Source organism: Alexandromys fortis, unplaced genomic scaffold, assembly GCF_014885135.2.
Source record: "Alexandromys fortis isolate MF-2015 unplaced genomic scaffold, M_Fortis_MF-2015_v1.1 scaffold_72, whole genome shotgun sequence".
In the NCBI taxonomy this organism is placed as follows: domain Eukaryota; kingdom Metazoa; phylum Chordata; class Mammalia; order Rodentia; family Cricetidae; genus Alexandromys; species Alexandromys fortis.
Window position 1 is genome coordinate 6,934,952 of NW_026067969.1, and position 27,605 is coordinate 6,962,556.

The window sequence follows — 27,605 nt, forward strand, 5'->3', positions numbered from 1 at the left end:
ACACATGCCCTCAAGCTTCAGTGAGGCAGCTATGAGTGTAAGTTGTCTAAGAGGGATCCGTCTTCCGCTGGCTGCAGATTGTCATCACTGAGAAGAACCCTGACAGCTTCCTCTCTGCTGGGGAGATTCCTCTCCCCAAACTGTACGTTTCCATGGCCTTGTTCTTCTTCCTTTCTGGGACCATCTGGATTCATATCCTTCGGAAGCGAAGGTAAGTGCTCTGTGTGTGTGGAGAGCTGTGTGTTTCAGGCTGCTGGATTCTGCCCCTGGGGAGATGGCACTGAACAGCCCTGCCATCTTCCAGAGCATCTTCCCGAGACCTAGAGGCTAGTGAGAGGCACTGCCTAGGGCACTGTGGACTGACTCTTACTTAGTGTTTTGTTTAGAAAGCTTATCCAAATATTAGTGTAAACACACAAGCAAACACGATGCACTGGCCTAGTGTTGCCTAGCAGAGACACTAGCCCAGGGAGCTTCACAGGGAGTATGTTGGGTTGTGCCTTTCCAGGCGATCCGTCTTGAGAGAAGTGAGTGAGGAGTGGAAGCATAAAGCCTCCAGCTCTGCAGGTTTCAGCCCAAAGCCTCCCTGGACTTTCTGTTGTCTGCCTGGAGCTTGAGCCCCGGAAAAAAACCCTTGAGAGTCTATCTGTCTTTCACCAGAACCTTTGTCCTAAAAGCCCCGAGGCTCTGACTTTCTGTTCTCTGTTGTTGAGGGGAGTGGCTACGTAGGTATTTATTCTATGTCTTCCTGCCCAGAAATCTTAGAACAAAATAGTGTGAAGCATTAAAGGCCCCTAGGCATAGTGTGTGCAAGTCTGATACACAGTGTTACCCAAAACTCACATGGTAATTAGGAGCACGGGGTGGAAGTCTTGAGTGCCTTTTAACAGGCACTCAGAGTCTTGGATGTGGCCCTTCTAAAAGGATCTGCATGTTGACAAGATGACTTAAATGCTGCCTAGCCTAATGATGACTTGAGTTCAATCCCCTGGTTCTGTGTGGTAGAAAAAGAAAACTGACTCCGGCAAGTTGTCCTCTGACCTGTATGTGTGCACTGAGGCTCTCCCCGAGCACACACACTTGGCTTGTGGCTTCCTGTCCACCTCTCTTCACTGTGTCTCTTTCTTCATCTACAAAACTGGGGCAGTAATGATTGCCCTTCTTTCTGCGGGTCCTCTTATGTCCTTAGCTCTGCTCTGTGTCTTTGTCCCATCAGGATGCTATGCAAATGAGGTGCTTCTAGACCCCTTACTTGCCTGTGTTTCCTTGTGTTTCGTTTCCTTTGTTCAGCAGTGACAATGTCATTGTCTTGGCTCACTTGGATAAAATAGTGGCTATGATTTTAAATCTGTGGTTAAGTGGGGCTGACCTATTTTGTGCCAGTAACACTTTTAACTTTGTGTGGATGTGTACACATCAAAAAGATGCAACTTAAACCATCTCCATGTCATAGCCTGTGGATGTCCATAGGTTGGAAGTTTGTGTTTCACTTCATCATGTGACCCCCCCAGGGCTGCCAGGAGTTTTAGGACAGACACTTGTTACCTTCATAGACCTGGAAAGAATGAGACATCTTTGTCACATAAGTGTACTGAGGCCCAGAGAGTAGATGTGAGAGCCAGCCTGACTGCACTGGGGCTGGAGGCCAGGGCCGCCTGCTGGTGCCTGCCTCTCCTTTCAGGGTTACCATGCCGTGCACCCGAGTGTGAGCGAGGAGGGCTGGGCTGGCAGAGGCAGGCAACTGATGATTTTCCGTGCTTAGAGGTTGGCGGCCGTCCTAGGCTTGTTGAGGTAGAGCTGTGCCATTTCAGAGATGAAGGTCATCAGGGCCGAGTCAGTGGCAGGCCCAGGTTGCCATGGTTTCAGAACCTTTCATTGACAGGATGTGAGAGTGGCCTTTCACAGTGGGAAGTGTTGCACTCTGGCTAACATCCCCTCTTCCCCCGCCATTCAGTAGTGACAGGCTGCTCTGGCCTTGACTTCCTTTTTGACCTTCAAGTAAGTGGTCTCTAGAACAGGAAAGTACCCAGGAAATGAGCCCAGAAGCCCCGTGTGCGTCAGCCTATGGTGTGGTGTGGTCTCATCATCGCTGTGTGCATGCTCCTCTGCCAAGTAACCATCCCCCTTACTTCCTGTCCCTTACCCACTTTTCCCCAACCATGGAAAGTAACCCCAATATGCTGACTATACACTTTGGGACATTTATAAGGAATGTACCGAAAGTGTTGTCTGCAGAGGCAGCTGTGTAAATTCGGTGTTGCCTTTTCCATCAGCTGTTCTGCTGTGTCTGCATCCAGAGTCTCATGGGCTGCCTTGTCATGCACTGCAGTCTTTAGAGACAGGGCTGCATCCAGGCTGTCGCTGTCCCTGCTGCCCAGACAGTGCTGGATTACCTGCTCTCCTACTTTCTGAGATCTCCTTGGGACTTGTCCTCTGAGGAACAGTCCCAAGTGGAGACCCACAGGGTTGTGGCCTGCTCTGGCTGAGTTGCGTTGTTGTTGGATTGCCCACCATGTGGCTGCACTATTTTCCACTTTTGTCAGGGGAGCCTTAGCCCTGTCAGCATCCTCTTACCACAGCTGACCTCTTGATATGTGCCAGTCTGCTGGGCCTTACTTCCCGTGTCTCCGAATGTTCTTGCTAGGAACTATCATTGCAGGCCTATATTGTTTGCATATTTTCCTGTTGGATTTTCTTATTGTCTGGCTGCTTTGCATGAACAAAACTCTTATGTGTTCTAGACCTACCCCTTCCCTAGCTCCATATGCGGGTTTTGTCTCTGGTGATTCTGGTCACTCGGCTTGTCAGCAGTGTGTGTTATTGAATGAAGGTTTTGATTGTGATGGAGCCCCACTGTCTAATTTTGTCTTTACAGTAGTGCTTCTTGGATCTAAGGGGCCCTTTGTTACTCCAGGTCACAAGGTGTGTTTCATTCAGGGCTAAGCTATTCTAGAATCCCTCTGGATAAGTGGGCAGTGAATCCAGCTTTACTTTCTTCTGCGTGTAGTTCCAGGTGATTTTCTGCCCCCACAATCACATAACAGTGTGCCCTTTCCTATCGAGTTGGTTCACTTTCTCTTCCATCAAGCTTCTATGCATGTGTGGATCTTCCTTGTGCACTCTCTTGTCTGCTACACTGGTTTACCCCTCATGGTGGCAAATACACTGTTCCTATTCCATGTGAATCGGTCTGGTGCTGCCAATGTCTTGATGTGAGAGTGTACACATGGCCTAGGCTCTTAGTCAAGTTTTTGTATACTTTGAGAGTTTTATTTTCCTCCAAAACAGCCAGGAGTTCCTATCTGCGGGGGTGGGGGTAGACACAGGAGGAAGAGTCTAATGCCCAGAGCCCAAGGGTGGCCTGGAGCCTGTGAGGGGAGATGTGGGTAGGGACTTTATCCACTGGGCTGGTAGGTGGGAAAGAAGGGCATGATGATGGCAATTTCTCCTCACCTGTTACCATGGCCACCTCCCAGACCTTCTGTGTTGGGCTCAGACATTTGCAGTTATATCTCACTTTTTGTCTTCCTTGGGATTTTACGTTGTCTCTGGGACTGCCCTCCTTATTCCTGTGTGACTGACTCGGTGTGGTTTCCAGGGAGCAAGGTGGTAGGCTGTGTTAGATGCCTATCCTAGCTCGCCTCAGCAGCCATCCTGCCTGTCTGTAGTGTAGCTCCCAGTCAACTGCATTAGACTGTGTTGGAAATGTTGTGATAAGACACCATGACCAAGACAACTTACAGAAGGGAGAGTTTACTTGAGGGTGGCAGTTTCCAAGGGTGAGTCCATGCCCGTCATGGTGGAGAGCAGGGCAGCTGCAGGCATGGTGCCAGAGCAGCAGCTGAGAACTCACATCCACCAACAAAGCCACACACACCTCTTCATCCTTCCCAAACAGCTTCCCAAATAGGGACCAAGTATTCAACCTTATGAGTCTATAGGGACCCTTCTCACTTAAACCACCACAGACTCATCTGAGGCCATTCCTACTGGCAAAAACTACTTTGTAGAAAGAAACAAAAATGACTTCATGTTTGTGGTTTGCTCAGGTTGTACTTGCTGCTTGCTTAGAAATGTATCTGATGAAGCTGGGCATGGTGGCACACACCTTTATTCCCAGCACTTGGAAGGCAGAGGGAAGCAGATCTCTGTGAGTTCCAGGACAGCCTGGTCTACATAGTGAGTTCCAGGACAGCCAGGACTATATACAGAGAGATCCTGTCTCAAAAAAAAAAAAAAAAAAAAAGTACCTGTGGCTGCCTTTGGGAAGTGGAATTTTCTAATTCTTTCTTCTCTCTTTTTACAGGAATGATGTGTTTAAAATTCACTGGTTGATGGCGGCCCTTCCTTTCACCAAGTCTCTTTCTTTGGTGTTCCATGCAGTATGTATTAGCCTTTGGGGTCATTTATGAAGTGAAGGATGTGCATACCTGATTGGGAAAATAAGTTAGAAGGCAGAGGAAAAGTGGGAGACGAGGGAAAGAATGTGTTTCTCATAGAGTCAGTCTTTTGTGCAGAGAACGGGCCATGGGGCCAGTGAACTCAGCCTCCTGACCTACTTACAGGCCACAGTCTCTCCAGAACACTGGCTTTTGTTGTTTTTCTTTTTAATTTTTTTAATTAATTTATTTATTATGTATACAACATTCTGCTTCCCACACACCAGAAGAGGGCGCCAGATCTCATTACAGATGGTTGTGAGCCATCATGTGGTTGCTGGGAATTGAACTCAGGACCTCTGGAAGAGCAGTCAGTGCTCTTAACCTCTGAGCCATCTCTCCAGCCCTGGCTTTTGTTCTTACTGTTTTTGAGACCATCTCACTCTGTAGTCCAGGCTGGCCTCGAACTCATGATTCTCCTGGTTTAACCTCCCAAGTGCTGAGATTACAAATGTAGGTCTCTGTGCACATCAAGCACACATCCCGCATGTTCCTGTCATCTGGAGACACTGTGCTCCCTGCTGGGTTGTTGCTGGACTCCCCTCATTTTACTCAGCATCCTTGTATTTCTGCCAGTGAAGTTCAGTATCAGTAAACTTTCTGGAGGAAAAAAACAAATCTTATAATGGTCAGGAGCCCAAGAACTGAGAACTAGTGCACATCAAAATGAGCTTGCCTATGGAGCCAAGATCACGGCTTCCCTGATTTTGGGTCCACAAGGTGTGTATAAAGTGCATGTGGTTGGCTCTCCTGCTACACTTGAAAATGGAGTCACAGAAGAAAGCAAAAATGCACCCAGTTAAAACAACAGGGCATGACAATTACTTGGGTAATTACCCCTTTGGATATAAGTTAACAGATTCTTGGGAGGGCCCTAAGCCACTTTAAAATCTAGATGCCATTTAGAAAATGAGGGCTGTCTGCCATGGCCAGCTCTCCCAGTCCTGCCGGAGTCTTCCTCATAAGTTCCAATGCTTGGCGGTCCCAAGTGTCTAAACTTGGAGATGTTGAAGTCAGTAGGACTTCGAGACAGCTTGTTTGACTGGGGAGTGAGAGCATTTGCCAGTGTAAATTAAGAGAGTGACCTGGGCCGAGTGTTAGGGTCTTTTAAGCCTCTGTCAACTTTTCTCAGTTAAGTGTGTTAGCACACTGGTGTACTTGCTGGTGACTTGGCTGTGGAGGTATTAGACGGTGGGGTGGGCGGGCACAACCCAGTCCCCAGCCCAAGGTTTCCTGGAGTCATGTATTGATTCACCCTGCACTGAGGTGCAAGGCACAGCCTTTCTGAAACACAGCTGTTTGATTTCAGATCGACTACCACTACATCTCCTCGCAGGGCTTCCCGATTGAAGGCTGGGCTGTTGTGTACTACATAACTCATCTGTAAGTAATGCAGGCCCACAAGACAGTGGCACTAGTGTATGCACCACGAAAGGGTTTCTAAAGATGTTTATGGGCTAGAACTGGGGATGTGGCTCCTTTGGTAGAGTGCTCACCAGGCATGAATGACTCCCTCTGCTCCATCCCCAGCACTGTAGAACTCAGGTGTAGTGGTGCACACCCATGACCCTAGACTCAGAAGGTAGAGACAGGCAGGGGACTTGTTCAAGATCATCTTTGACTGCATTTTGAGTTAAAGTTTGAGCTAGCTTTGATTATGTAAGATCTTGTCTCAAAAAAATAATAAATAGCCGGGCGGGCGGTGGTGGCGCACGCCTTGAATCCCAGCACTCGGGAGGCAGAGACAGGCCTCTGTAAGTTCGAGGCCAGCCTGGTCTACAAGAGCTAGTTCCAGGACAGGAACCAAAAAGCTACGGAGAAACCCTGTCTCGAAAAATCATAAATAAATAAATAAATAAATAGATAGATAGATAAATAAATAAAAAGAAATTGGGTGGCTAGAGAGATGGCTCAGAGGTTAAGAGCACTAGCTGCTCATCCAGAGGTACTGAGTTCAATTCCCAGCAACCACAGGGTGGCTCACAACCATCTATAATGGAATCTGATGCCTTCTTCTGAACTACAGGCACACATACATACATACAAACAGAGCACAAATAAATCTTAAAGAAAAGAAGAAGAGATTGGGGGGTGTGGAACCATGGAATGAGTTGACAGAGTAACTGACAGGACTGGAGTCTGTGGGGCCTGGTGGTATCTGTGAAATGTTCTGTCTTCCAGTCTGAAGGGGGCGCTGCTGTTCATCACCATCGCTCTCATCGGCACTGGCTGGGCCTTCATCAAGCACATCTTGTCTGATAAAGACAAGAAGATCTTCATGATCGTCATCCCGCTGCAGGTACTAGAACTGTGGCTGACTAGTCAGTCCTCCCTGGCTTTGGGCAGGACTCAGCTCCAGACCTGTCTGAAGGGAGTCAGCTCACTTGGAGTCCTGAGCTTCTACCATTGCAGACTGCAGATAGGGGCTCCCTTTCTGACTGACAGACCTAGGCATCAGGTGTGTGCTGGAAGTCCTGGTGGCTACTCATCTTCAGTCAGAGAGCATCCTCGATTGTGGTAGAGAGCTGCAGAGAAATGAGGAACAAACTCTCTCATGCCTTCTGCTTCCTGTAGCAGAAGGGTTCTCTTCCTGAGTGTGCTCAGGTGCCCTCCAGTGTTGCAGAACTGAGTAGCTTCAGAGAGTTTTCCTGCAGGGTGGACATACCCTGCATGGTGGTCAACCCCATAGGGCTGACATTTTTTAACTTACCCTGGGTTTGGAGGACCTGTGGTTTGCCTTACACCAGCAGTCCATGCAAGGAAGCAGAGACTGGAACTGAGGGCAACACGGCCAGGTCCCTCTTCCCAGCTGCCTGGTCACAGCCATGCCTTTGGTGAGGTCAGCTCCTCCCGTTTAAGACCATAGCATAGGTATGATTGGCAGGAGAGGAAGGAAGAGGGAAATTTCCGGGTCCGGGTCATCTCTGGGGGTTGATTGGCTGCTTGGTAGCATTCAGCAAGCAGGAAGAAGCGTGGGTTAGCACCAGACCTGTGGCTTAAACCAGTTGTTGTAGGTTTTCAGGGAGAAAGTTAACATTCAGAATGGTCTAGAAGGGTCTTGTAATGGAGATGGAGCTTGACTGGTTGTTTAAGAAAAGGAGTGTAGTCACAGATAGCTGTGACACTGTTGTCAGAGGAACCAGACAGGCTAAGGTCTGCTAGTGACCAGACCACCAGGGCCAGCTCCAGGCAGATGGGGTTCCGTGCCCTGCCATGGTTTGGTGGGTGTGTCATTGTTGGGGTCCGATGCCCCAACATAAACTATTTTTCTCTCTCTGGACCAGCGTGGAGGCGCGGGAATAATTGAGACACATTTCACACAGCAGTGTCGGAAGGGAGTCTCAGGGTTCATTCAGATCCTGAAGATCACCCATGTTTATTATCCAAACACCTTTTATCCCCCAAGGTAAACCGAGGTGGAAGTTCATTAACATTCTGTTTTTGGGATAGCAGGACTACAGTCACATCTGCAGCACTGTCACTAGCTTGAAGTCGACACCTCTTTTTAGGCATATACATAATTACAAAGCAAAGGAGCAACGTATCCTGAGCTTTTGTTAGGGGAGCCACAACCTGTCTGGAAGGGTACGTGCCTGCTTCGGATACTAACCATGGACCAAAAGCTTGGCTGTCACACCATGTAGAAATATGAGCCTACATGTCATGGCAGAGCCTGAGTTCTCCTTGCACTCTGGGATGTTCACACTCCTCTGGCGGGTTCAGGCTGTTTTGTCCGTTGACTCCTCCCCCGACTTGAGCTGGGTGTGATGAAGAACCCTCTGTTCTGCTGACTCCTAAAGGTGAACACGCAGGCCACGTTGAATATCACCCCAAGGAAATAAGGATGTTTGAAACTAAAGATAAGGAAGTTAGTGTTTAGACAATGGGACTGGTCTGGGAAGGTCCTGACCAAGGTCTAAGCAGCTTCCTTTTGCGATGAGGAATACCAGAGAGTTTCTTTGCTTTTTCCTTTGTTTTTCTCTGGTACATGGCATGCAACCCAGGACCTTGAACAGGCAAGACACTGCTGAGCCCCACCCTTACCTGTAGCAGGAGTGAGTAAAGTGGTGTTGAAGAGGATTGTGGGGCATGGCTCCACACTGCCTTTCATGCAGTCTGTGTGAACTGGGTTGCGTTTATAGACTAAGCTAGAAACCAGCCAGCCCAACAATAGTCCTGTCTCTGTCCCACTCTAAGCTGGGGTTACAGTGTGTTCAGGACCCCTGGCTTGTTAAATGGGAGCTGGATCCAACCTCTGATCCTCACGATTGCTTGGCAAGCATCTTAGCTGCTGTGCTCTCTCCAGCCTCAACATGCCTCATTATCTCTGCATCACAGCTTGTGGGTTCTCTGGAGGAAGCATCACAGACCAGAAACTTCCCTGATGCACAGTGGCTTCTTAATTAAGCCAGCTGAAAACTCTTCATTGTTGCTGAGAGCCCAAGGGTGGGGCTAAAATCACAAGGCAAAGCCTCAGTTGTGGAAATAGAAGCAAGACATGAGGCAGATGAGCCTCAGGATGGGCTGTGTGGATAGGGCCAGACTGGCTAGCCCATGTGAGGAATGGAGCAGTCTCATATCCACACTTCCTGCCACTCCAACCTCTCTTCTCTGGATCAGCCACTTAGAATTGTTGTTTCTGAGGACCAAGAAGTCTCAGGAAGAGCTGGGCCTGAGGAGGTTGGAATCCTGGCTGTGGGATGTGAAGTGCCACCTGCTTAGTAGCTTTTGGGACTGCCTGAGGCTTTGGGTGCCAAAGCAAAGTGTTCCCATTACCCATGGCTATATACCACCCCAGACTTAATGATTTGAAGCAACACCAAGTAGTAAATCTCCATTCTGGGGGCCAGGGATTTGGGGAGTATCTTTATTGGGTAGGCTTGACCTAGGGCCTAGTTGCAATCTTGGTGGCTGGGGTTTGGGATATTGTAGTCTTCACTGAGTCTGTGTCCTGGACTGGGCAGACCTGATGGAACAGAGGAGAAACAGCTGAGGTTCCTTGGGTATCTCTCTTAACATAATTTCTTCACCATGGCAGTACAAGGGTGTCAAACTACCGTATGAGAAGGCTCAGGTTTCTGTAGCCCAGCAGAGGACCAGGAGGAAGCTGTACCCACTTTGGAAGTCAAGCAGCGGTTAGAACCTGTCACAGGCCTGATAGGTTCAGGGGTTGGCGAGCTGAGAGGCAAGGCTCTCAAGGGGCTTATGGGGTGACAGTAGCCCTGCAGCCACAGGGGGGCTTCCCGCTTTGGGCCACTGTCATAGCCACTTATGCCTTGGCATCTCCTGTTGCAGGTGCTGGCAAATGTGGCCTACATCATCATAGAGTCTACCGAGGAAGGCACAACGGAGTATGGCTTGTGGAAGGACTCTCTCTTCCTGGTTGACTTGCTGTGCTGCGGGGCCATCCTCTTCCCAGTGGTGTGGTAAGTGACTTAGAAAGGCAGCACACATGCGGCCAGACTCACATGGGTGTCTAAAAAGATGACTTTGTGGACCCCAGACTGCCCCATATAACAGCTAGGGGTGGGATTCTGGGACTTCACAATACCCCAGGCCTTAGCTACTGAGAGTCACCAGGGGACTTCAATAGAGCTGGTCTGGCCCATAGACCACAAGGCCCAGCTCTAACCCAGTCGAGAGGTTCTAGAAGGGAAAGCTTAGCGGAAGTGTAAAATGTCCGCCAGAATTTGGTAAGGGCTAAGTAGGAGAATCCTTCTTCCTGCCGGTTTAGATGGAAAATGAGAACAGACTCCGACATAAAACTAGTGCTTGTTCTCAGGCCACCCAGGGGTTAGGGCTCCGGAGAGTGACGTCTCTGACCCAGAAATGCCAGGCTTCCAGCTCGTGCTTCAGTTGTATGAAAAGAGCTGTCATTGCTGTGCCCTATGAGGAGGACAGTCTTCGTGAGTCCTGGCAGAGAGGTGCAGGTTGCTATGTTAGTGCGGTCAGGTGGAAAGAACAGGCTGATGACAACACAGCTCCCTGCTCATCCTGTGTCTGGCTCATAGCTTCTCCAGTGCAGTTCACGCTCTGTTAATGTTGAGGGAGTGAGGTGTGTTCTTTGGCAGCATCCATTGCTGTAAGTCAGTGCTTTCCAGAATCCTAAGGTTGTCAGGTATACTATCCAGCCACTATAATTATTGAAAGCCTGGTTCAGAGTCTCCCCCCCCACCCCTGTCTTTGTATACCACAAGTATTCATGTTATATATGAATACTGCTGCTGGTATAGAGAACTAGGAGGGCTGGGATGTGGCCTTGGTGGCAGAGTTCTTGCCTAGCATGCTTGAAGCCATGGGTTCCTTCCCTAGTACCATATAACAGGCAGTGCGGTGCATCTGTAATCTTGGCATGGAGGAAGTAGAGGCAGAAGGATCCTAAGTTCCAGATCATCCTCTGCTACATAACAAGTTTGAGGCCAGCCTGGGCTACATGAGATCCTGTCTCACAAAAAAAGAAATTGGAGTGAGACTACTACCATGCAGTCTCCTCAGCTGCCTTACCATCCTGCCCTGTTACCATCAGGATGGCCAGTGCTGTTCTCAAGTAGTAAAGACCTTGCTGAGAAGCAGGAGTTAGGTCCTATTCTTAACGGCTGTCATTGTTGGAACACTAAAGTACAAGGGTCCCAGATGAGCATTGTCTTAGTTGCTTTTCTGTTGCCATGGATAAGATACCGTGACCAAGGCAACTTATAGAAGAGAGAGTTTATTTCGGGCTTATGATTTCAGATGTTTTAAGAGTCCATGACCATCATAGCAGGGAGCATGGCAGTAGGCAGGCTGACATGGCATAGGAGCAGTAGCTGAGACCTCACATCTTGATCTGTAAGTAGAAAGCAGAAAGTGCTAACTCAACCTCAAAATCCTACCTCCTGTGACACCCCCCTCCAACAAGACCACACCTTCTAGTCCTTCCCAAACACTTCCACCAACTGGGGCCCAAGTATTCAAGTGTATGTGTCTATGGGGAGTGGAGTAGGGAGAGCATTCTCATTTAAACCACTGCGAGTATAGATCCACCAAGCCACCAGTGGTCATTTCTTGTCACTTGATCATGCACTGAGAAGGTACCCAATGGCGATATTCCTTATGGTGCACATCCTAAAAGTTGCTGCAAGAGATGAGATGCTAATAAACACAGAAGAGGCAGCATCAGTGGGCCACTGAGATGATTCAGTAACTGCCAAGCCCAATGACCTGAGTTTCATCCCTGGAACCCACATGAGGGAAGGAGAAAACCAGTACCAGCAAGTTGTTCTCTGACCTCCACATGAGGGTGTGCATACACGTACACATCAAGATTTAACTACAAATAAATAGCACTATTGAATTTCTGAAACGTTTGATTCAGCCAGCCTTTGTTCAACAGCAGCATAGACCATCTTTCTGCTGATAGTATTCGTGTGTTCACTTTCTCATGAAGTTTGGGGCAGTACCTTGCTGAGGTTTTTAGGTGTGATTTATCTGTAGATAACAGGGTCAACATTAGACCAGGAGCCCCACCTGTAGATCCCTGGCCTGCCTCCATTGTCCTTCCTTGTCTGTCTGCTCAGTGCAGGCTTTCCCCTGTGGCTGTGAGCTGTGCCTGCAGCCTTGTTCCTTGAGTGGCGATTCACTGTGTAGCTCTGTCTGGCCTGAGTGGGCTCCTGAGTGCTGGGATAGCAGGCATGCACCACAGAGCCTGGCTTCATGGCATCTTTAGTAATGTTAATGTCCCCTTCCTGGAGCATAGTGATGGTGGTCATTTATTGCAGTGCTGCCAGAGACGGCCATTTCCAGAGCTGTAAATCTTACCAAGTACAGTGAGTTTACATGAAGCCTAGACCTGCACAGCTGCTAGACCTCAGTTAGGAATCAGCAACGGCTTTCTCTCAGGTCACTACACCCTGACAGGGCTGCTCAATATGTTCACTGTCTTCTAGGGACAGGGTGGCTAGGGGAATGAGAGCCAAGTTTTATGATGGGTGTTTCCACTGCCCCTCCTGCTGACCCGGATTCTGCCAGCAGAGGGCAGCCTCATCTCAGCTTGAGTACCATAAATGGCCAAATGTGGTCTGGCAGAGAGAGAGACCTCTTGTGTTAGGGAAGGTGCTGTCCAGTCATCTGGTCTGACCCTTTTGGTTTACAGTGGGGGTTCAGGTCCCAAGCTACTAGAGCCAGAAATAGAAGAGAATCCAGGCTCCTCTACTAACCTCTGCTCTCCACATGGTTATTTTTAGGTCAATCAGACATTTACAAGAAGCCTCAGCTACAGATGGAAAAGGCAAGTTCCCTTGTGCTCCCGTGTGTCCCCCTACTGCACTGGCATTTGTCCTGCTGAGAACTGGGGCACAGGACAGGCAGGGATTGGGGGTTTGGTGGGGAAGCAGGTGCCAGGTGACAGAGACAGTTGTACAGGGAGGCCTGGGGCAGTAGCCCTGTGTCCTGCTGTCCATTGTGATTGTGATATTTACATTTTAAAAAAATTATTTAAAATTTTGTTTTGTTTTTGTTTCTTATTTTATATTTTTTATTTATTTTACATATGAACCATAGTTCCTCCCTCCTCTCCTCCCCCGTCCCCCCATACCTTCCATCCACTCCTCAGAAAGGATAAGGCCTCCCATGGGAGTCACCTAAACCTGGCACATCAAGTTGAGGCAGAACCAAGCCCCTCCCCTCTGCATCAAGGCTGGGTGGGGCATCCCACCATAGGAAATAGGCTCCAAAAAGCCAGTTCATATGCCAGGAACAGATCCTGGTCCCACTGCCAGGGGCCCCACAAACTGCTCAACCAACTGCATTCCAGAGTTTTATTTCTGAGCCTTCGTTTTGTCTTGTTTTTGTTAGAAGAATATGGGTTCATTTTACAATATGTGGAAAATAATATACTAGCTGCAAATAATTCCATAGGCTTGGTAATTTATGTCAAGTTTTTTTCACTTGGGGGGTAGTTTTGTGTTTGTTTTAAAAGATTTAGTTATCTTTTTATGTACATTGGGGTTTTGCCTGCGTGTATGTCTGTGTGAGGGAGTCAGGTCCCCTGGAACTGGAGTTACAGACAGTTGTGAGCTGCCATGTGGGTGCTGGGAATTGAATCTGGGTCCTTTGGAAGAGCAGCTGGTGCTCTGAACTGCTGAACCATCTCTCCAACCCCGTTTTCTGGTTTTGGTGTTGAGACTGAAGCAAGACATGGACTTTGCCGCTGAGCTGCGCTCCCTCCCCTGCCATGTCTTAGTGTCTATTGAACTGCATCACTCCTGACTTTGAGGTTTCACTTCACTTCAAGACCTGAGTGTGCTCCCTGGGTCATTTATGTTCTGTTCAGCTTGAGCCCAGAATAGTCCACACAGTTGTCCAGGCTCCTGCAGCTCTGGGCAGCCCTGTATCGGAGACTGCCCTGGTCAGAGCCTAGTCACTACCCAGTAGCCTCCGCAGGTGCCCAGTGCCAGCTTTGATCTCTCTAGTGCTGAAGTACAACCTCTCTGTCATGTGCTTTCTCCTCTTTCCTTACGGAGCCTTTGACACTTGCCCCCCACCCCCATGCCCTCAGCCGCAGCTGTAGTACAGACAGTTTGGACAGCGTGCCGGTGACATCCAGACCCGGGCAAAAGCCCACCTGCCTCCTGCAGTGGGCAGAGGGAGCAGAGGGAATGAACAAGGTAGATGTGGGGTTCTGAGGAAGCCCCTGCCTTGGGGGAAGCCTGCCTGGCTAGGGATGTTCTGAGCCTGTTGTTTTGTGTATGTTATATTAAAAGGTGACTTACTGCTTTTATAACTTGATGCATAGGGACATTCCTCAGTGTATCTGGATGGGACAGTTTATGTTTTTAAATTTTACTTCATATGTGTTGTTCTGCCTGCAGATGGGCCATATAGCATATGAGTGAGTTACAGATGGTTGTGAGCTGCCATGTGGGTGCTGGGAATTGAACCTGGGAAGAGCAGCTGGTGCTCATAACTGCCACACCATCACTCCTGCCCTTTGTCTTTCTTTCCTGTTTTTGAGGCAGGTCTCACTGGGTAGGACTGGCTATCCGGTCTCATAACTTTCTTCCTTGCTGGGTTTGGTGTTTCTAAATTAAGATTCACCATCTTCCTTCAGCTGCTTCTTCTAGCCTCTGCTTTCCCCACTTGGTCCTCCATCTTGTCTTAAGGCCCTGCGTGTGACTGGAGATTGGTCTATGATGATTCACCCACACTGATCCTAGCTGAGGATGGCAAGAAAGGGCTTGGCACAGCAGGTTCTGCAATAAAGAGACTCTACGGAGAAGTTATTTTCTGTCTAAACTGGTGATTCTCAACCTTCCTAACGCTGAAACCTTATGTTGTGGTGACCACAGCCATAAATTGTTTCCACTGTTACTTCATAACTGTGGTTTTGCTACTGTTATGAATTGTAACTATCTGATATGCAGATAGTTTTAGGCATCTCCTGAGAAGGGGTCAGGACTCAACAGTTGACAATTGTTGGTCTAGACCAAGGGCACATGGAGGTCATTCCTGTATCTTCCACTAGGTGGCGGTATGAGACTTCTACATTAATGAAAACAGCCTGGCTTCTTCCCATGAGGAAGTGTATGTACAGGAGGGTGAGAGGCAAAATGAAGGCGTCATCCTGTAAGATGGTTTTGAGCTGATCCACAGTGTGTACTTCACTCTGTTCTTTGAAAAGTAACTTCCATAGTCCAGGAAGCCATGTTCCCTCAGTGGAAGTCCCCACAGGGAAGCATGGGACCAGCGCTCTGCTAACAGGTCAGGGTCAGTGTCACCACCATATGGCCCTGACTAAGGGGCGGGCAATGTTCTTCCAGACTTTTGGTCCCCCTCTGTGGGAAGGTCTGCCCTAGGATCTGGAGGCGCGTGGTCAGACGAAGCCTGGCATCACCGCCTCTTCTCATCTCGTCACCCATTGATCTGTCACCTGGCCTCAGCGGTGACTTTGGCATATTTAGGTGCAGTGCAGACTGCGTGAGCAAGAATGCTGATCAGCATGGCTTCCGAGGAGTGTGTGTGGAGCTCGTGTGCACCCTTTGTCTCTGGGTTCCCTTTGGCTGAACTTGAGGAAGAGCAAAGGAAATCATTAAGGAGAAGCTGCCCGAGCCCTGCCTTTTTCTTTCCCACCACACGCTGGGGGTTGTCATTGCAGTCTGTAGCCTTGGAGGGGCACGGTGGTTGCCCATGCTCAGCTTCCTGCCAAGATCTGCTGGCCACTTGGTCTTGGAACCTGCAGCCAGGTTCCTGCTCTCTCCAGCTGTCTCTGGCGTCGTGACCTGACAGGACTGGCTTCTGAATACACTGTATAACTTGATTGGTGGACCCTACCTCTAGCTTTTACTTTCTGTTCCTGAGGGAAAGGCAGAGGAAGTATTCTAAAGAATCTTCCATTTTCCATGTGCTTCAGAAACATGGGGTATGATTGGAGCTGTAGGCTGGTGGGGGCATGGCCTTATTCTGAGTGGCTGCCATGTTCAGAAAGGGACCATAGCACTCTCAGGCTCTTTGGGTCATGTTGGCTTCAAGTCTGACATTGTAGTGTCTTAGTCACTGGGTGTGAAGAGACACCATGGCTGCAGCAGCTCTAACAAATGAAAACATGTCATTGGGGGCTGCTTACGACTTCAGAGGTTTAGTTCATTATCATCATGGCTGGGGGCATGGTGGCAGGCATGTCGACATGGTGCTGAGAAACAGCTGAGAGTGACATCCTGATCCACAAAGAGGATAAGAGAGCCTGGGCCTGGCACGGGCTTTTGAAACCTCAAAGTTCGCCCCGAGTCACATACTTCCACCAGTAAGTATATGAGCCTATGGCTCATACCACACGTTCTCACTCAAACCACCACACGGAGCTCCTCACTGACAGGTTGAACAGCGATGCCTGTGCGGGATGGGGCAGCAGCCCCCACATCACAGCAATCACCGAGTTATTTTTAATATTTTATTTTCTGTGCATGGGTATTTTGCATGTGTGTGTGTGTGTGTGTGTGTGTGTGTGTGTGTGTGTGTGTGTGTGTATGCGCGCACCATATACATGCCTGGTGCCCTTGACAGCCAGAAAAGGGTAACAGATTCTGTGGAAGTGGAGCTGTAGACTGTGAGCTGCCACATGGATGCTGAGAATCAAACTGAAGTCCTCTTCAAGAGCAGTGAGTGCTCTTAACCTCAGAGTCATCTCTCCAGCCAAGCCACCAAATTCTTTACTGGCATTACTTGTGGGGTGACCCAGGTCTGTGTCCTTTCGGAATGTCTGTGATGATATAGCAAGTAGTTGTATAAAGTCTCAGGCCCAGTGCCTGTCTATATCCAGTGTGGAAAATGGAGAGGACACTCGGTACTGCAGTGAGTGAGAAGCCACGAGTCTGAAGAAAGGACAGCCACTGTGTCACTCGGGAATGAGTGAAGTGAACATGTCACAGAGGAAACAGCTGGCAGTGTTTATTGCTGGATACAAGTTGTGCTTTTGAGGACAAAGTACAGCATAGGAGAGTTCACGGCTGTCACATGAGCCAGTGTCCTAGTTCTTCAAACCCTCCAGGGCGTGCAGAAGGAACACTGCCAGTGTGGAGTTGATTTAGAAGTGCTTCAGTGTTTGAGAGCAGTGCGGTCACTGAAACAGTGTGCTCCACCTGATGCATGACGTCACACTGTTTCACCTGGTAGGTGACATCACAGGCAGGCAGGGGCAGAACTTCAGAAGGCAGAATCGGGGCCTTGTGAATGTTGCTCACCCCCAGGACACTTGTGTTTGAGATGTGCTAGCCCCCAGTGGCTGGTAAACTTGAACTGTTTCTGAGTGTCCAGTCCTGTGCTGCTCTGGGTGTTCCCATGGTTGTGCAGTTGTCAGCACCGTCCATCGCCAGTTCTCTAACTTCCCAAACTGAAGCTGTGAGCTGTGCCCTCCCACTCCTTAACCCCGGCTCCACCACCACCGCCACCCTTTGTGGATTTGGCTGCTCTGGGACCTCATGTTAGTGGTGTCTGCACTGTTTGCCTTTTTGTGTCTGACTTGTTCAACTTAGCACAGTTTCCTAAAGTTGGTCCACATTATAAGCCTGGGTCTGAATTTCCTGGCTTTTTAGTGCTGACTAATATCGCATTATATGTATGCACCTTTTTTTTCACTCACCATCCATGTGTCAAGGGTCATTTGAGTTGCTGTCACCTTTTGGTTATGGTGGGCTTGGGTGTACACATACCCCTTTAGGTCTGCTCTGTTGTTTGTATCTGCTTAAAGGCATCAAATCTCACGGTCCTCCTGTATCTGCACCATTATACATTCTTGCCCGGATTCCATGTTGGATTCTGACTCTTCCACATCATCACTGGCACTTTCTAGGTTTTATGGTGTGTGTCAAGGATTGAACTGAGGCTCTCGGTGCTCAGCACTTGCCTACCCAGGGGGTGTGCATTCATAGACTATTTTTGTTTGTATTCTGTTGCCATCTGTTCTAGTTTGATTTCTGGTGCTGTAAAACCTATCCTGGTAAGAAGCTTTTAGAAAGGTAGAAAAGAAGTTTAGGGTTACAGTTCCAGGCTGCAGTTCATTATTGGGGAAAGTCAAGGCAGGAACTTAAAACAGCACATTCACACTAAAGAGCAGGACAATCAACATAGATCCTTGCTTGCGTGCTTCTTCTCAGCCAGCTTTCCCTCCCTTCCACTGTTCTGTACCTCCTGCATAGAGAGTGGTGCTTCCCACAATGGACGAGTCTTTTTACATCAGTTATCAGTCAAGACATTCTCCCACAGGCCAACCTGACCTAGACTCACTGAGACTCTCCTTCCGGGTGTCTGTTTGCCACAACAGATGGTGGTTTAACCGTGGAAACAATTAATTATCAGTCATGCCTGTGAGGATTATCTAGATTAGGTTATTGAGGTGGGAAGATGTACTCTAAATGTGGGGCACCCTGTGCTGGGGTTTCAGGTTGTGTAAGAAGGAGAAAGCAAGCTAAACCAGCCTTTGTCTCTGCTTCCTGACTGCAGACACAGTGACCAGCCACACTACCACCATGCCTTGCCTGCTGCGATGGAGCAGGCTTTGTGCAGCCATGAGACAGTAGCTGCAGCTTCCTAGAGAGGGTGACGCTGCCTCATGCGCTTTCCCTTTGCATTTGCTGGTGACTAGTGGCACCGTCTGGACTCCAGGAGCTCATTGGCCATTAGTGTATCTTCTTTGGGAAGATGTTATTTCAAATCATTTGCCCGTGTTTTCACTGGATCATGCTGTGCTTTAGCTATGATCCATGTGCCTCCATCACATCCCATGTGCTGGGATTACAGACATGTACCACCACACCCATTTTTATGAGTGCTGAAGATCAAACTAGACAACCTTAACAACTCAGCTGTATCCGCATGTTTTTATAAATAATACTGTATTTGACTGTAGCCATGACTGTCTGCAGCGGCAGAGTTGGGTAGTCACAGGGATTTGAGGGTCCACGGAGCTTAACATCTGCTCTCCTGCCCTGCACAGACAAAGTTTGCCACCCCGGCTACTTTAGGCATTTAAGAGATGTCATGTTTCAGACCACATCTAGCATGCACTGGTCCTGACTGCTGACCTGGCCTTGTGCTTCAGCATAAACCTTGGCTGCTTATAAGGCTTTGCTGAATTCCAGCTTGGTGGCCTGAGCCATGCTCGTCAAGCCTTAGACTGCTCTGCTGTCCTACCTCACCTGTTATGTGGGGACTGTGTACTTCCTGTCAACTAGTTAGTGTCTCATGGGAGACTGTGTACTTCCCCTTAACTAGTTAGTATCTTGTGGGAGACTGTGTACTTCCTCCCCTTAACTAGTTAGTATCTTGTGGGAGACTGTGTACTTCCTCCCCTTAACTAGTTAGTGTCTCTTGAGGGACTGTGTACTTCCTGTTAACTAGTTAGTGTCTCATAGGAGACCCTGTACTTCTCCTTAACTAGTTAGTGTCTCATGGGAGACTGTGTGCTTCCCCTTAACTAGTTAGTATCTCTTGAGGGACTGTGTACTTCCTGTCAACTAGTTAGTGTCTCATGGGAGACTGTGTACTTCCCGTTAACTAGTTAGTGTCTCATAGGAGACTGTGAACTTCCCCTTAACTAGTCAGTGACTCGTGAGGGACTGTGTACTTGTCCTTAGCAGACACCTTTGAACATGGAGCAGAGCCCTGGCTTTAGTGGTTCGTAAGCACATTTCCCCCAGCTCTTTCACTTCGGTGTTTCTGTGACAGGCTTTTCCAGCCTCAGCTTCACTTTCCACAAAGGAGCCATGCACGATGCTGTGGACAGCAAGTGAGGGCTGTTGCCAGGGGAATCCTAGAGCCTTGAACTGGAAGCCCTCAGGGAAGAGGCCAAGAGAAGGGGGGGGGGCTCTCAGCTATACTTCCTAGTCTCCCTGCCTGCTCTGGGGACACTCGTGGAGCTGGGTGCAGCTATGTGCTTCCCTGCCCTACAGTGCCTTTGCATGCACTGTTGCTGAGGCCCAGCTGTTGGACCCTGTCACTTAGAACATTTTTTTTAACAACTTTATTTTATGTGCATTGGTGTGAGAGTGTCAGATTCCCTGGAACTGGAATTACAGACAGGTGTGAACTGCCATGTAGGTGCTGGGAATTGAACCCAGGTCCTCTGGAAGAGCAGTCAGTGCTCTTAACCACTCCTAGAACAGGGTGTTGTAACAGAAGAGGCAAAGAAATGATTTCCTTTATTTGATCACAGAACATTGTCGTCTTCCTTTTGACCCTGTGTGGCTAAGGACATCAGAACACCCTAACCGAAAGTCTGGATCTGCTCCCCAGGGTGTTGTGCTGGCTTCCTGCAGCCTGCAGTTGTATTCTCTCCTGTGCTGTTTCAGGAACACCTCCAAGGTGCCTGTTTCTCTTGTGGCCCACAGTGGTCCCATAAAAGCCTCAAAGTTTTCTGTCTTGCTCTCAGGACCCTCACACAAGCCGTTGTCTGCACGTTGTCTGCAGATGACTCCTCCAGGGCTCCTACGGGGCTCCATACTGTGGGGGCAGTTGTTTACACATTATCAGAGGGTTCAGGAGTCTAGAAAAATCTCAAGCACAGCTCAGAGAGAGCAATCGAAAGAATATCTCATAAAGCCAGTTTAAAACAAGCTATTTAATATGTTATCTACCAAAACCCTGTTTTTTTCCCCTCAGACACATTCAAAATTCCCGAGTTGTTACCAACTCCTATCTTCCAATACTGTGAAATAATTAATCCCTTACTTAATGAGTAGTGACATCTTGAGGTCAAGCAACACACAACCCAGAGCCCAGGGGCTTCTCCCAGCACATACTGAGAAACTGTGGATGGCGGATGCACCACTTCATTAAGTATCAGGAGCTCAGTATGCCCACTCTGTGCTGGCTGCCCCTCATGGCCTGCTTCTTCTGCCCCAGCTGCTGGCGTGTCTCAGGACTGCAGCTTATTCTTCCTGATTGATCACTGCAGTAGTCCAGGGAGGTCAGACTCTCTACCCAGAAATCATTGCTTGCATTGGTGGCCTGCCTTATCAAACAGGCAGAGGTGTGACCTTCATCCTGGCTCCCTGCTGGTTGTAACTGCAGTGGAGAGCTGAGGGTGACCCATGCTCAAGCTCGGCTGCTGTCTCTCCTGTGTCACTCTGATGTGCTCATTCTCTGCAGCTGCACGCTGTGCTGCAGGAGCGGTGGAGGCACAGCCGGCCAGTCTGGACTAGCCCTTTGTACCCCTCCTTGAGCAGTCTGATGATGGGTGGGATCTGGAGGCCAAGGGAAGAGGAGCATTGCACTCCCCTGCCCTGTGGTCTTTGAACTTGGGATTTTACTTTAATGCCTGGGCTAATCCCAAACTTGTAGACTAGAGATCTCCCTTGAAGCTCCTGAGAAAAGAGCTATCCTCTAGGCCTGACCACCTGTCCGGCTGGCCCACTAGCATTTCTGTTGTTGAAGAGATGGTCTGGCGCAGGTACACAGCCCCGATGGGCCAGCTCACCTTTAACATCTTTGGACTGTTGCTTGAAATGCATGTAGGAATAGATTTTAATCACTTTTCACACCCCTGATGGCTTGAAGAGGAAAGTGTCCTGTGCTCTGAGTAACTTAGCTCAGAGGCTGTCTCTGAGCAACCATCTTATTGCCCTCACTGGCGGTTACAGCCCCTTTCCCTGTGCTCCTTCCCCCAAACTGTCTGAGATTTGTCAGTGGATTTCCTCATGGAGGCTGTAGGGCTCCCGTTAACACTTAAAGGCCAGAGTAGTCCCAGATCTCTGGGGCTTGTCTCATTGCTGACAGTGATGATGATAACGAGGCTGTGCATAGGCCATGGGGCTGGCGTGTGAGCATGTGCAGAGCTCCTCTGCTCTCTGAGAGTGGGCTTGAGCTGCAGCTTAAGCAGATGGAGGGCGGGGGCTTGGCTCAGAGTGAGTCTGAGCAATTCATGTTGCTGGCAAAAACCTACTCCTTGAGCTTTTGTGTTTGAGTAAGAATTGCTTCCATGGCACAGCAGGGAGGAGCAGGGGGAAGGGTGAGGAAGCCTTGTCTTCAGTTGGGCTTTTCTTCACACAGGCAGAGATTAATAAGCTGTCCTGGGCTTTTGCTTCTGTGTGCCCTGTAAGTGATCAGTCATTGCTGAGACTGGCACTGGCCGTCACCAGCAAGAACCCTGATGGCAGTGGTCAGTGGAGTGTAGGCAGAGGGAACTTGGTGCTAAGGACGGTGGCCTTGGGCTTGAGGCCTGGCTTCTTCACTTACAGGCTGAGTCTGTCTAGCCTTCACCAGGCCACATCCTTCATCCCAGACACATCTCTAAGGAGCCTGTGAGATGAAGCGGAAGAAATGGCACAGTGGCGGCACCTTCAGCAGACAGTGACAGTCACGGTGGTTCTCGTTGTTTCTGGGTAGTTTCAAAACTATCAAAGGAGGGCTGGAGAGATGGCTCAGTGGTTAAGAGCATTGCCTGCTCTTCCAAAGGTCATGAGTTCAATTCCCAGCAACCATATGGTGGCTCACAACCATCTGTAATGAGGTATGGTGCCCTCTTCTGGCCTGCAGACACACACAGACAGAATATTGCATACATAACAAATAAATAAATAAATAAATAGATAGATAGATAGATAGATAGATAGATAGATAGATAATTTTTTTTTAAAGACCTATCAGGAATCAGCTGGGGGCAGGTGTGAGCAGTCTTTGGCCTTCTTGGGGGTTTAGTCTTAAGATTTGAAAAAGTTTTAATTCTGTATATTCATGTGTGTCTGGGAGGGCGGGGGTTGGTTATGCACATGTGTATAGAGCCTGACGATGGAATCAGATACCCTGAACCTGGGTTTGCGGGTGGTTGTGAGCCAGCTCGTATGGGTACTAGGAGCTAAAACTCAGGTCCTCTGCAAGAGCAGCATATGCTTGCTTTTAGCAGCAGAGCTCCCTTTCCGATTCCCTTTTAGAGATGGTTTCGAATTTATTGTCACCCTCATACATGTCTAGTGTATTTTGTTTACATCTGCTCCATCTCTTCTATCACCGTCCCTTCTGGAACCCTTTTCCTCAGCACATTTCCTTCCTTTCATGTCCTTCATTTTACTTATTTTTGAATTTTTTCTCTTAGTCTCTGTGTGTGTGTACACATCATACCTGTATGTGCTAGGGTGAAGTTGTGAAAGTCAGAGGACAACTCTCCGTTGAATCCATTCTCTCCTTGTACTGTGTGGCTCCCAGAGATGAGGTCAGATTGTCAGGTGTATAGCAGTCACCTTTACCTACTGAGCCATCTTACTGGCCCTTAATTTTATCTTATCTATTTCTTTGTATGTGTGCAAATGCATGCATAAGTATGCAAGGGAGAGGGAGAACATGTGTGAGCCACAGTGCTCCCATTGAGGGGAGTCAGGAGGATACTCTTGAGGAGTTTGTTTTTAATCTCAGACCGTGGATTCTAGGAATCAAACTCAGGCCCCCTTTAACCTCCTGACCAGCCCCCAGCAGAGAGTAGTTAGGTTTACCTGTGTGACATGGTGTGGGGCTTTTTCCAGAACCATCGGCAACTCGCTGGTGCTGTTCCCCCTCCCCAAGTAGCTGCCACCCGCTTTTTGGTCTTTTTGGTCACCGTGGCTTGAGGAAGGGTGGCAGTCTAGGGAAGGGTAGCAGCACCCCCTGTAGCAGCTGAGTGTTAACTCTTGACCTGGGGGCATTGGCAGGAAGACGCCTTCGACAAGCTTCGGGCTCCACTTGTGGCCCGTTTCCTCTGGGCAGAAGAGTCTGGGGGGGGGGCTCTAACTCGGGGAGCCCTGGAGCTGCGGCCATGCTGCTTGTTCCCCTCCCGGCAGGGGCTCCAACCTCCACAGCTGGGCCTGGGCCAGATTTCCTAAGAATCCTTGAATTTATGCCAGGTGGTGGTGATGGCAGCACATGCCATTAACCCCAGCAGGGGCAGGCGATCCTAAGTTCTGCAGACCAAGTTCTGAGACAGGCAGGGCTACACCGAGAAACCCTGTCTTGAAAACAAAGTAAAATGCTTTAATTAATGAAGCTCTGGCCACTTTGGTGCTCCCTGGGCAGGAGCCTCTGCCCTAAAGAAGCTCCAGATGAGGAGGAGGATGTACAGGTCAGGGGCGGGCGTGTGTATTACAGTGGAGTAGGGCTGGAACTGAGGGCTCCTGGCTCCCTCTGGCCTGCTCATTCTTTGACCATATTTTGCTACTGCAGTGTAGCAGAGTCAGAAATAGCCAGCCAAGCCTCCACAAACTAGGACTCCCATGAGAGCCCAGGGAGCAGCAAGCTGTCAGCCTTCTAAACTCCCAGGAAATCTTTGGAAGAAAAGAAAGGGAGGCTTGGGATTCCAGGTTGTAACCTGCTGCCTGCTGCTCCTCTCATGATGCTGAGAGGTTTCACCTTGCGGCTGGTCCTCTGCGCTGTGCCCTGACTCATCAATTCCATATAGCAGGTTGCCCTGTTTCCAGGAGAGCCTGGGCTTGCTAGCAGTCCCAGGTTCACATTTTGTTCCAGTAATACTAGACTCTGGGTTTCTGCCAGTCATTGTGGCCACCTTTGGTGCAGGCTAGTCCCATGTAATCCTGACAGGATTCTGATCAACTTGGAACAGCCATCCAAGTACTGAGCTGTTTGCTGCCTGTATTACCTTGCCGATTACCCCAGTGACCCTATGGGTAGATAGCATTGTTCCTGCCTTAACAGATGGACAAACTGAAGTTCAGACAGAGAGTAGATGACTTGCTTAGTATCACATGAGTAGAACTGGTAGAAGAATCGAGGTTTAAACCCTGGACGTACAGCTCCACTGTGCCTGTGTGTTTTGTGTTCTTCTGTCCTGTTCCACCTCCACTTACACACTTGCAGGAGTGGCTAGAGAGAACTGGCTAACAGGGTTGAGGCCTGAGGGGCCTGGTCCCTGCCAGCAGCAGTGCTAACTAATGCCATAGTGTTAGCAACGATGTCTTCGTGACTGCTTCACAGTCTTGTATCTTTACTTTACTATCTGTGTAGCCCTGTTGCCAGCCTCCCCAAGGTCTAGCATGCTGAGCCCCCCTCTCTTCCACAGTAGGGCCCATTGGTTCCTTCCCTGCCTGCCTGACTCCCCTGGAAAACCCTGCCTCATCCTCTGTCATCTTGTCCCTTTCCCAGCACCCGGGACTCCGAGAAGGAAAGCAGGGCACCCCCTGCCAGGCAGTCACTTCTCTGGGTGCAAAGCTTCCATCTTCAGGACTCCTTCAGCCTGCAGAGTTTGGAGAGAACTTGAGAGCACTAAACACTTTATGGCCTTTTAGGAAAAGAGAAAATTAGTGGTTGCCCTGGGTGACAAGGTGTAATGCCCTCAAGCTTTGACTGGCTCTGCTGCAGTGTGTGGTGGGACCTGGCCCTGTTGTGGAAACAAGATTGGGGGGGTGGTGCATGTGGGCAAAACCCAAGCTCTAGGATAGTCTGATTCACCTTGTGTGTCTCAAATTTAGCATCTATCTTCAGTGACACCCCTCCCAGCCTCTGGGTGTCCCCGACAGCTGGGATGATACTGCAACTGCCCAGAGCACTGTTTGTACCCAATGCCTGGTGCAAGTCAGGACTTGGTCAACTAGTATTGACTGGACAAACAAAGGGTGAGAACCAGAGAGCTTGTTTAAAAAAAATAACAAAAAAACCATGATTCTCAGAGATGCAGAGTCGAGAATGTTGGGTGATCTGCCAGTTGTCACCTCCCTTGCTTGCTGGGTGTGTGTACTTGTTCCTACATGCATGACTACACACACACACACACAAGCACACACGAAAAGCCAGTGTGTCTCTGGACTTTGGAAGTCTCTGGAAAGGCTGCCTCTCAGAAGACCTGGCAGCACCCTTAGTTGACAATCACCTTGATGACTTAGGGTTCCTGGAATCTCTGTGGGCATCCTAAGCTTCGTTCCCCCACTCATCATGAGCCAGAGGGGAAGGGAAGAAGAAATTTGAATGTCTGCCACCCACAGTCCCATTCTTAAACTGAGTCAGTAATTGAATGCTGTTAAGCAAAATTAATTTGTCTCCTGCAGGAAGGCGATGATGAATGAAAGGGTTGCTAATCGGGGAGGGAGCCAGGCTACTCTCTGTGGTCATCAATATTTCATAGCTATAGGCAGTGTCAGGAAGCTGGGTGTCCCGGTGTGGCTGACCTTGAGCGTTCTTGAAGGGAAAGCTTAACCAAGGAGCCTGATTTCCAAGGACTTAACTCTGAAGCCTGTAAGGGAAATGGAAGTGAGGTTTCCTGAGTGCACCTGAGAGTTGTTTGCATTTGCCCCTGTGAGAGGCCCTCAGATGGGTGTGTGGGCCACCCTGGTCTGCTTCTGGCGGAAGGGGCAGCTGTCCCACAGTGCAGTGCAGGGCTGGAGATGTTAACCCTGACCCTTGTCTTTACTGAGATCCCATCCATAGCATCCATTTCTGACTAGAGTGGCCCAGCTCCTGAGTGAGGTGTCGCCCCAAACAGTTGAGAGATTGATGGCATCATGCTACTGGCCAGGTACTCAACTTGTTCCTTTTCTTCTCTATCTCTTATCTCTATCTCTCTCTATCTCTATATCTATATATATCACTCTCTGTCTCTGTGTGCACACACGTGTGTGATTATCACCTCTGCACCCACAGGGTATACAGATACAGAAGGGACATATATATGATTTTAAAAATCATGTCCCTTCTGTATCTGTATACCCTGTGAAGTTCAAGCACAGCACTTCAAACTGCTTAGGGCTGAGGAGGGGTTTTTGCCTCATAGCAGCCTGGCCCACATAGTAAGACTTTGTCTCCATATGGACGAATGGGAGTAGGTGGCAGGACAGGTGGTCAGTGATTGGATGAAAAAAAAGTTAATGCACTTTTTATTCTCTTCTTTGTAGCTGCCATTAACTTAGCAAAGCTGAAGCTTTTCAGACATTACTACGTCTTGGTGAGTAAAACACAAAACTAAGTCTGTAAATAAGATCAGTGTGCGGGCCTGGTGACAGCAGCCACCGCACCTGGACCCACCAGTGGCCTCACAACCTCACGTCCCCTCTCCTAACGTGGCAGTGAAAAATCTGGGTTGCTGCTTTTAAACCTTGGTGTTAGAAGTGTCTTTAAATACTTAGGAAAGTAGCACATACGTGGGAAACCAGAACTGCAGGAGTGTGGAAGTGGCTGTGGGTGTGGGTGTATGTGTGGGTGTGTAGTGTCCAGGGTAGTATGTGATCCCCAAGTTCTAGGCCACATCCAGTCATTCCCTGACTTGCCCTTTCTGCCCACTTAGGAATATGGGTTCACCCTTGTGCTTTTCTTCAGGCTCCCCACAAAATTTCTGCCTGTTCACCACTCTCTGTTTGCCAGGCAGGAGCTAGTTGTATTGCAGTGATATGTCCCTTAAAAACAGAAAGTTGAGGCTGGTTTTGTGTTCCATTGCTTCCGCCTCCCAAGTGCTGGGATTAAAGATGTGCATCATTGTGTCCAGCAAGTCAGTGGTGAACATAAAGCCTTGTGTAAGTGTAGTCCCGTAGCCCCGTGGTGTGAGCACATTATTTCCTTGACTCCCACAAGGAAGCTTGACAGCTCTGCTCGAGAAGATGTTCAGACGTTGGAGGTGGCAGCAGAGAAGCAGGGCGGACACCCATCAGCTGCTGCTCTTGTCCTTGCTCGCCCCTTCTCATTGTCTGTTTTTAAACGGATCTTGTGTCACCACAGAGCACTTCCTGATGC

General features: G+C 49.1%; 1 protein-coding gene across 1 annotated transcript in view; it reads left to right on the forward strand.

The window, feature by feature from the left end:
* Positions 1 to 27,605, forward strand: part of Gpr107 (G protein-coupled receptor 107) — a 61,921-nt gene that overhangs the window by 24,364 nt on the left and 9,952 nt on the right. Inside the window, exons 9-15 of the mRNA XM_050154961.1 lie at positions 78 to 211; positions 4,307 to 4,382; positions 5,749 to 5,822; positions 6,621 to 6,738; positions 9,735 to 9,865; positions 12,662 to 12,705; positions 26,774 to 26,823. Of these exons, the coding sequence (XP_050010918.1) occupies positions 78 to 211; positions 4,307 to 4,382; positions 5,749 to 5,822; positions 6,621 to 6,738; positions 9,735 to 9,865; positions 12,662 to 12,705; positions 26,774 to 26,823 (627 nt within the window). The remainder of the gene's footprint in view (positions 1 to 77; positions 212 to 4,306; positions 4,383 to 5,748; positions 5,823 to 6,620; positions 6,739 to 9,734; positions 9,866 to 12,661; positions 12,706 to 26,773; positions 26,824 to 27,605) is intronic.